A 10,795-nucleotide genomic window follows, 5' to 3' on the forward strand; every position below is an offset into this window, starting at 1 on the left:
TGCCTGTCTACCTTTACTGCATTTAAATTGACAACAACAGCAGTTCAACTGTGTGTTGGTCTTAGGTTTTTTAATGTAGCATAGATATATTTAAACATAATTCACCAAAATCTCACATTCAGGTACAGGCTTGTGGAGTGTAACATAACAGTATTTTTGAAAATAGAAGGATTATTGTGCAATAATAAGCGGAATGACAGCTCAACTTGACTTGATTATTATTGTGTAAATTATTGTGTAATGTGAATAAAAATTGTGTAAAAATGTGTAAAATGCAACAAATTGCTCTTTTTTTTGTTTTGTTTTTTGAAGATTTTTTGGGAAAATGTTCCATATTGTGGAGTTCATCGAGTCATCTGAAGTGGAAGTTGTGCCATCTTCATGGGTGCAGAATGGTACCTGTGCTTGGCCGACTTACAAATCTGTGGCTAAGATCCAGAAGGCTGTAACACTCCATGAATCTCCTAATCGTACTTGGTCTGCCTTCAGGGTGCGAATTATTCACACCACAGGTACTAAAATATTAAGAAAACTGTGACAATATTTCATGATTGTTACATTTTTGGGGAGGTTAACCACCATGTATGTTTTATAGACACGTATCAGGAAGCTCGGCTCAAACTTCCGCAAGCAACTCTGATGTCTGATTTGCAGACAGAAGATGATGATGATGATCGTCCAGCATACACAAAAAGAAAGAACAGGTTTGTTTGTATTTTAAGCATGTTTTTTTACCACAGGTGTTTTTCATATAAACGGTGTAGTTAACCCCAAAATGAAAAGTCTGTTAGCGACAACAGAATGAGGGAATAGATGATTGCAGAACTTTCATTTTGGGTTAACTGTCTTATATGTAAATTGTACATATATTGCATTGATACATTATAATCTGCAAGTTTTGCTACGGCACTATTTTAACGTTGTTGTTTTTTCCTCATGTACACGATCAGGGGAAATAAAAGAAACCACTCTAGTGAGGATGATGACGATAATTACTTTGCAAGCAAGAGACTGGAAAAAACTGTCAGAATAGGGGACCGTTCAGAAGTTTTTGCAGCACCTCAAATACCGTCACCACCACGGACTATGGCAGAACCTCTGAGAACTCCATCCAGACACACAGATGGTATTGCAAGTCCTACCACCTCTAGGAATAATTTACGTCTATGTACCAGTGCAGCTGGAGATGGAGACAGAACATGTTGCAGTTCATCATGTGTTTGTAAGTATGAACTTCATTTTAAAGGCCTAATTCAACAAGGGATTTAAGATTTAACTGACTACCTACCAAAACACTATACAAAAAATATACAAAAAACAAGCTTCAAGTGCATGTACGCTTATTTATGTTTTTTTTTTTGCAGCCCTGCTGACTGAAGTTTTAAAAGCACAAGAGGTCATCAAGCAACAACTTGCCATCATTCTGAAGAATCAGCAGAAACAGAACAGTGCTCAGTCGCAGAGTGATGAACTTCCAGACATCACCACATTCAACCTTCCTTTGTCAGATTTACCTGATCTGGAAAGGCTTGAAAATCAAATAAAGGATCAGCCAGAACAAATGAAGAAGTTGGTAAGATGAAGTCCTTGAATTTTTCACACAATGTGTCTTGTCTTGTATGTATTATAATCACATTGATACTCCGTTACTGTTGTATATTTATTTTGCCTGTAATACCGTTTCATTTTTTTTTTTCTTCAAAGGTAACCTATTTAGGAACAATTGGTGGGTTTTCCACTAAAGAAGCTGTGTGGCGTATCCTGGGAAAGCTTTTGGCGAACTCCTTTGCTAAAAGAATTAACTGGAGTGGTGCAAACCAAAAAGTGGCATTTCGTGCATTGGCCCTCAGGACTATTGTAGTCAGTAAGTTGATTTGATATACATTCCAGTACATATAGGCTGCTATACATCTGTCGTGTACGATTACTTTCATATAATTGTTAATGTATTGTTAGTGTATTTTTTGCTTGTTTTTTGCGCAAAATTGTGTAACTGTATAACTAACTATTTGTGAATATTGTTTGCCATTTACAGATGCAGTGAGGACAAATGCCCATACCAAGAGCTCCACTGATAAAGAGGTGGAAAGGTATATAACAAGATGGCTACAACTTGCTCCTGACAGAGATGGAGGAAGGAAGGAAAGAGCGAAGGCTAACGTGTTTAATGTGTAAATTACTTTGATCAATTCTTTTCTTTTTTTATATTTGTAATGACAGGTATAAAAATAGGTGTTTAAGTATTTCTTTCTTTTTTCTTTTTCTTTTTTTTTTTGCACTATTTTATTTATATGCGTGTTTTTTTAATTAGTATTATTGTGGGGTTTTTTTTTTAGATTACATTTTCTTGACAAATAGGTGTTTAAAGATAGTTCTTGATACCATTTTAGTTTACCATTACCATATAACACATATACCTTTTTTTTATTTTTTCAATATAATCTAGTTTAAGTATTTATTTATTTACAATAGGTGTTTTAAGATGTTTCTTCATACTTGTATAATTTTAAATATATATATCCATTTTTTATTTTTTTATTTAAAATGTGTGCCTTTTTACAAAACTTTTGTATTCAAGTTTCTTTGAACTTATACTTGTGCACTTTAATATTTTTTTTTGGTTGTGTTTAAAGTTGTTTCTTGATAAATGTGCAATTTTCTAAATAAATATAGTTTCTTCATATTTCTGTCCTTTGTTTTTATATCATTTGCAACAATATTCGGATTAAAAATATGTTTTAAGTTATGTTTTCATTTTCTTCAAAAGTTTTATTATAGCCTAAATGTTTTGTATCACATTATCCATTTGCTGTCATATCAACACAAAAGTGGTATAAAGGTTATTCAATTAACATTAATAAAGGTAGACATTTCATAATAACATGGCAAGAATTAATCGGGCCAGCTTTGGCGGGCAGTACGCATTAGTGACGGCCCGATTCCGGCTTGATTGCGGCAGCGTCGGCAAGTTAACGGCTGCCGCATCTGGCCCGATTGATTCGGGCCGGAATCGGGCAGTGAGTAAACATGCATACGGCCCGAGTGCGGCAGACGGAAGCGGGCCGACGGGTAAGTCTCCGGCAGTCGAGAATCAAACCGGAACTGGCCCGAGTGTATTTTGCTATCTGGGCGTGTTCATGTTTCGCCTGTTTTCACTGTCCTAAAAACGGCTTGATAGATTTCCTTGTTCTATGAAGTCCCTCCTTCAGAAATACGAGTTCTGATTGTTCCCGTGTTGTGATTCGACAGCAGCTTAGCGCAAGTTGCCCGGAAAGGTCACGCCTCTTACCATAACGGGGAGATGCATTCGCTCAAAGTACAGCGTCCCTGGCCAAAGAAAGGTGATTTGACTCCGGGATGAAAATAACAGCGTCTCCATGACATGGCGACAAACACACTCTACGAATGCAACACTTCCTCTTCTCCACGTGGGAGAGCAACAAGACCACGCCCCCTTTTTTTGCGTATTCTTGTGGGCGGAGGTTAGTCAACAAACTGTTCTACTGACGTCATTAAAGCAGGGAGTGCAGGGATGTAGTCCAAACCGGCCGTTCGCTGTAGGCTTTGAAAGGGAACTTCTGTTAAATAAAATATCTCGCTTGGCATTGAACAATGGGATCACGAAGAACAGGACCTTTAAGGCACGTACCGAGCATTCATTCTACTTAATAAGGCTGGACTATAAAAGCACCAGCGCACACAAACGATCATTTTAATTTTTAGTCAAATTCATTTAAAAATGTAAACTCAACAGGTATAAAATATGATCAGTAAGAGAAAAACACTGCTAATGAGGACAAGCACTGGACTGCTGCAGGATACTGGGGAGATATATTTATTTATTATTCAGAATGCACAGGAAATATATTTATAGAAACATTTCAGTGCAAGGTGGTAAAGAGTTCTGAGTTCTGCTGCGGCAGCTCGTATGGGTCAACGTTTTTGATATCAGCCAGCTTCTCTAAATACCTCAGCTTGGCGCTGGTAGTAAGTTTCTCCCTGTAAGAGACCTCTTCTTCTCCATTTCTTCTAAGTTTTCTAGTAATTTCTCCGCTTGAACGGCGCGATGATAATTCCTCGAGCCGTCTTTCCTTCTCTGATCTCTTTATCGCTCTTACAATGTTGCCCCTGGCAACCGATAGCGTGGGATCCCAAAATGGCTCAGACTCCGCCCAATTTGTCACGTGACAGCAAGCGACCATGACATATCTCCTCATTCTCAATTGCAGCCTGTTGAATGGCGCGGGGGCTGACGTGTTGTTCCGCACGCCCTGCTTTCATAGGCATACATGATAGGGTCATTCAATTGTGATATGATGTGATGTGATGTATATTTTTAAATATATTTCCATGAATATAAAGCCCCAGTACTTATTTTCATAGTACAAAATTTTATTTTCCCCAGTCACATACTATGTGGAAAACCCATATCTTTTGTTAAAAAATGTAGTTCATATCACCTGGTATCTACTTCTATAGGAATGAAGTGGAGTGCTTTATTCCTATGGGTGACGTCAAGTGACTTTTATGCACCCGCAAAGCATTCCGGGAAGGCGGTGCTGCATTTGAAAAAATGCTGTGCATCAAAAAGCTGGCCGATGCCCATCTTTATGCAAATTAATCCATTGAATGCGACGCAACTATCCAATAGAGGTAGAGCACATGGAGACTGGGGGAAGTCTCTCGCGGTCCTTGTTTTTCATTCCCCGCTGGCTCAAAAGCACGCCCATAGCAGTAAACTTGAGGAACGCCCATCAACGTACACATGAGGGGAAGCTTCGCAACACCACGCTTAAGTCGTGCCGCAAAAGTGGATCTGCACCGTAACGCTGCATTTGCAAAAATGGTGCACGTCAATTAAGCTGGCCGATGCCCATCTTTATGCAAATTAATCTGTTAAACGCAATGCGACTATCCAATAGAAGTAGAGCACATGGAGACTGGGGGAAGTCTCTCGCGGGTATAAAACACAACATTCACCGCTGGCTCAAAAGCATGCCCATAGCGGTAAACTTGAGGAACGCCCATCAACGTACACATGAGGGGAAGCTTCGCAACACCACGCTTCAGTCATGTTGCATGTTGACTGTCTCCTGCTTATGCTGTCTACCGAGTCCGACACATTGGCGTAACAATTGTCATGTTAATCATGTTAATTTTGATCAGAACAATGCACTGGCTTTAATTCAGCGTGAGCAGCTGACCTGATTAACATGAAAAATAAGAAATTTCAACATGAAATCATAAGTGTTCCGTGAGCTTCACAATCACCATATGACATCCAGCGCTGTGAAAAAAAATTATAAAATACATGAAAACACAACACTGCCAGAAGTTTTTGCCCAAACTTCAAAGGCCTGTATAAATTATTCAAACTAGAAGCATATCTTAACCTTAATGTTACATTTATCATGTGAACTACTTATATGTGAACTATGTTATATGCATGTGTGTTTGGGACAGACAGAGGGTAACACGGTCGCATTTGCAGCAGATATGCTGCCCATCATAAATCAAAGCACAACACAGACAGGAGTCAGAGGAGAACACCGGAAAATGTGACAGAATGGACAAAATTCGTCTGTATTTGCAATATACGAGCGGCTGCACGAGACAAACGCCAGTGTGTGAATGCACGCGCGCGCGCTCTCCATACGCACTGCTTCTGCCCTGCCAACGCACTGCTTGCGCGTGTAATATTGGAATATTCCTTATTTTATATACCATAAGGCATCCAAGATGTAGGTGTCTTCGTTTCTTCAGTAGAACACAAATGAAGATTTTTAACAAGATAGATATATACATAGATTCCTCATTGGTGCCTGTGTGGATCGCTCGAATGAGGAATCTACGTATACATATCTATGACCCGGCTGCTATCTGACCTCACTGACAGGATGTGATGGCAGTGTGGAGAGCTGAAGCATTCGTCTGATATGAGGTGAAATTAATTGCATAATTACCGTTCGGTTTCTCTCAGAAACCTCACAGTTTCGTATCTTAAGAAATCATTGTGTCGTCACGAGCCGCGGGGTTTAATTTGAAGTTGTCTGTCCATGTTTTTTTACTCTAATAGAATTAGACCCCATTGACAAGCATTATATGAGTGACACAGCAACGGTTGGAGTTAAAAATCTTCATTTGTGTTCTACTGAAGAAACGAAGACACCTACATCTTGGATGCCTTAGGGGTAAGCAGAAAAACATCAAATTTTCGTTTGTGAACTATCCCTTTAAACCCGTCAGTAGAGCACCAGGTGGATCAGCCTGTTTGTGATTGGTTCCCGCAAATTTATAACAGAAGCAGGATAAAAAGATGTACAGGTTTCTAGCCTGAGCTGCAGGGTGAAATCAAATGGCCAGCAGATCGGGCTGGGTTTACCCAGTTTAATAAAAAACTTCAATCAAAAAAAAGAAAAAGAAAAGAAAGCATAAAGAAAAAGATAGCTTGTCCTTAGCAGTACTACAGTTTTTCTCGATTGCTAAGACACATTTCTTGAAAGCTGCTCTCCTTTTCTCTAAACTGTGAACACAAATCCCAATTTTCAAGCTACATTCACAAAACCTCAGACTCTTCTTTCAAAACCAAACTTTCACCTCAAAACAGTTCAATATGTGCTCAAAACTGAACTATGTTGTCAAATCGTGCCCCGCGTCAATCAAAATTAAAAACACTACTGAACAGTCACTAAACACTACGTAGAAAAATAGAAAACACATTGCTCAGGACATGTAGCTGGAGAAATAAATGTTTATTGTTCACTGTAGGCTAAATGCATGTTGCAAAACAAAAAAAAACCTGTTCATTTAGCACTTGTACAAAAAGACAAAACAGAAATCTTATGCATTTGCCACTTGTGTACAGTAAGCCCATGTGAAAATAAAGTACAAAAATATACATGGAATACTTGGCCTACGAACAGTTAGACCAACCCTCCAATACAATACTACAGTATTTTGGTACAGTGATGTACTGAAACATATATTTACTTACAGTATACTGTGGTACAGTATATAGTATGTCATACAATAATTGCTGTCAACATTTACATACTGTACTATAATGTCAAAAAAAGGTAATTACCTGTTCTCTTCTCTAAATCTTCGGATTATGCTGGACACAGTGAATCTACTGATGTTTGGTTGTACCCTTTGTCCAGCCTCCCTCATGCTCATACCATGGACAAGAACATGGTCAATTACAGTAGCTCTGATTTCATCAGGAATTACTGTTCTTTGACTTCGCTGATCACCTCGACCACCTTGACCTCCTCTCACACAAACTCTTCCTCTCAGATTTCTATCCATTGTAGGGCCTCACAAACCAGTGCTCTCTGAACTGGCTTACTGTATATGTTCCCTCACATCATTAGCCACAAGTGTGATCAATTTTGAGTTGTTGTGTTCAAGTGGTGACATCTGTGCTTTAATTGTGTTTGACTTTTGTCACCTGTGCTCACCATTTTGCAGCACGGGTGCATCACAATGAAAATGTGTTGGCAAGTTGTGTCTAAACAGGTGAAAAGTGCTTATGGTTTTGCCAAAAGAGTGATTGATTCAATCAGTGGGTTCAGGCAACTGAGCATTTGGTTCAGACAATAGGGTTTAGTGTTTTAGCAATTGAGAAAAACTGTAATAAAGCTAATAAAATGACTTACTAATAAAGGATTATTTGAATAAAAATATATTCTATATATTTATTCTATATATATATATATATAATATATTATTATAAAAATATCAACTCAGAATAGAATAGAATAGAATAGAATACTGTGTACAGACAAAACAATATGGTCAGGAAACACTGGTATTAACATTCACATTCTGAGTTGTTAAACAAACAATTGTTCTATCACTTTATACTCAGGGAAACACAATAATCCTCAAGCCTGAAAGGAAGCCTTGTGTATAAACAACCAATGAATGGAAAATTCCACAACACATTTGCCTTGAATTTGTGTGTATGTCTCTCTCTCTCTCTCTCTCTCTCTCTCTCTCTCTCTCTCTCTCTCTCTCTCTCTCTCTCTCTCTCTCTCTCTCTCTCTCTCTCTCTCTCTCTCTCTCTCTCTCTCTCTCTCTCTCTCTCTCTCTCTCTCTCTCTCTCTCTCTCTCTCTCTCTCTCTCTCTCAACAAGACAAACACACAGTATCCTTACATCTTGGTATCCTTATATCATACCTCAACAAACAAGATATGGATTTGGTGACTTTAAAGTATTTCACAATTGCTAAAACACTAAACCCCATTCTCTGAACCCAATGCTCAGTGGCATTGACCCATTTGTCAAATCAGTCACTTTGTAGGCAAAACCTTAAACAAGTTCAGGTAGTTAAGACACTGTTTGCAAATCTCATCCACTCTTTTTGCAAAACTCTAAACACATTCTTACTCACTAAAACACATTTTGCACTGTGTTGCAAAATGGTACATACATGTGGCAAAAGTTAAACAACTACAACACAGTTGCCATCGTTTACACACAACAACTCAAAATAGTTCACACTTGTTTCTATTGATGTGATCAAATCAGTTGTCTAGAATATAAGCCAGTTCAGAGTACACAGGTGGCCCAGGTACGTTGAGTGTTGATACCACAATGGATGGAAACAATATGTGAGGCAGAGGAGGAAGAGTTTGTGTAAGAGGTGGTGGACGAGGAGGAAGAGTACAAGGACAACGAAGAGCAAGAATAGTAATTTCAGATCAAATTCGGGCAACTGTGATAGACCATGTTCTTGGAATGACAATGAGATGATTACAAAGATTACAACCCAATTTGTCCAGATTCTCTGTGGCCACCATAATCAGGACATTCAGAGAAGAGAACTGGTCAATGTGTTGTTTTTCTAATTTGTGCGACTGAAAGTTTACTGTATACATTTGATAAAGTACATCAGTTTGTCAATAGAAAAGGGAGTGGGGGAAAAAAGAAAAAGATTTACAATGCATTTTACATATGAATGTGATGTCCATTACTATTGTATATATTTGTAAGAGCATTTTCCCTTTTGTAGAATTGCAAGACTACCAAATGAGGGTGGAAGGACTCCTTTGTTCTCCCAACAGCAAGAGGCTCTCATTGACTTTGATTTTGCAATTGCACAATATTTTGTGTAATACACTTTTCATCTAGAGTTGTCTTTGTTCTTTGGCCTTACTTTATTTTTATGCTGAAAATACAGAAATGCAATACTGTATTACTTACAGTATGCAATATATTTGCTGTATATTTGAGTTGTGAATGATTTACTTTTATTTATGGCAAAATTACTTTCTATATGCAATAAAAAGAATTTCTCTGTAACTACATGCCCTGGACGCTGTGTTCTCAATTTTTTGATGTAGTGTCTAATGAATGCTGATGAGTGTTTATATATGGACTGGCTGTGTTTATGTTTTGAAAGCATTGTTTGATTTTGAGCACCGATCAAATGGTTTTGAGGCAAGTGTTTGATTTTGCCAGAAGAGTCAGGGGTTTTGTGAATGTAGTTTAAAGACTGTGTTTTGTGTTTAAAGTTTTTAGAATATGGGTGAAGGTTTCAAGAAATGTGTTTTAGCAATTGAGAAATACTGTAATATAAAATATTTTAATAAAATATAAAAATATTTTTTTAACAAGTTCACATGTGTTTAACTACAATCTATGGACCTGAATAAAGTGTACAACCATTTATTATATCTATTTTCTTTTATGGCATGGCATGGAAAGCAACAACCAACAAAAAAACAGGATGATAATCATAATAATCTGCCGAGGGCAACCACAGGCCAATCTTACATTCCAAAAATACAATAAAAAAGGTTATTTTTTGGTATGTATGGTTTCATGAAGAACCATCATCATTCTTTAAACTTTTCCATTGCACAAAATGTTCTTTGTCATGGGAAAAGGTAATTTGGACTATTAAAGGTTGCTGCAGACTAAAAGAATCTTTCACAGGGTCTTTGGGGAAGCAGAAATGGTTCTACAATAGCATAGCTGTGGAAACAACTGCTAAAGTTTCCATTATCTTCCATGATCTCATTATTTTCCATTATCTTAGCAAAGCTTTCACTTTAGGTTGTCAGTGCAGGGCAGGGCTGGAGCTCTGACAATTGTTTACGTCTTGGAGTGGATTACAGTCTGATTACGCAACTTTACTGCATAATGCTGGGTACACATCAAAAGATAATCGGGCTGATTTTGGGCCGATTTCCACCCTTCCGACAATCCTAGCTATGTCCCGATTATCTTGGTGGTTCTAAAGATTATTTTATAAGATTTTCCTGTAGTGTGTAAAAACTAGAGTATTTATGAATGGTTATGGCAATAACTGTTACATTTGTATATTATATTTTATGAAAATGTAAACAAATTAAAAGTGTTGAGAAGCACCTGAGGGCTGTCATGTTTTATATTTTACTTTATTTTTTTTATTTTTTTATATTTACCTCAGGAATGTTTACTGTGCAGCTGCACTTGGGAAAGAAAGCGCACGAGATGAGACCGCTACAAAGACCATTAAGAATAGCCTACAAACATAGTTAACCAAATCAAAGTATTTTCATATTGAATGACAGGTGCAGCTTCAAATCTGTTCATAGTCAATACAGGTTATAAGTAAACTAATAAAACTAATGGACAATGTTTTGATTATATGTTTTAGATAGCCTATACTGTGTGTTTTTGTCAATGTATATGCTTATTATATGGTTTTCAATTTGAAAGTAAAGTAAATTACAATATTAATTTATGTTAGGCTATATCATAATCTGCACCCGTCGTTGCCTTTCTTTGATGACGTTGCAGGGC

The 10,795-nt window shown here is 37.5% G+C and overlaps 1 protein-coding gene across 1 annotated transcript in view; it reads left to right on the forward strand.

Moving 5' to 3' along the window:
• The window catches only part of LOC307138535 (uncharacterized protein), a 62,886-nt gene extending 59,977 nt beyond the window's left edge, over positions 1-2,909 (forward strand). Inside the window, exons 5-10 of the mRNA XM_079836875.1 lie at positions 313-512; positions 596-704; positions 951-1,222; positions 1,365-1,573; positions 1,705-1,864; positions 2,036-2,909. Coding sequence (XP_079693001.1) covers positions 326-512; positions 596-704; positions 951-1,222; positions 1,365-1,573; positions 1,705-1,864; positions 2,036-2,175 — 1,077 coding nt within the window. The 5' untranslated portion in view covers positions 313-325 and the 3' untranslated portion in view covers positions 2,176-2,909. The remainder of the gene's footprint in view (positions 1-312; positions 513-595; positions 705-950; positions 1,223-1,364; positions 1,574-1,704; positions 1,865-2,035) is intronic.
• The last annotated feature ends 7,886 nt before the right edge of the window (positions 2,910-10,795 follow it).

Source organism: Gobio gobio (assembly GCF_949357685.1).
Source record: "Gobio gobio genome assembly, chromosome: 15".
NCBI lineage: Eukaryota > Metazoa > Chordata > Actinopteri > Cypriniformes > Gobionidae > Gobio > Gobio gobio.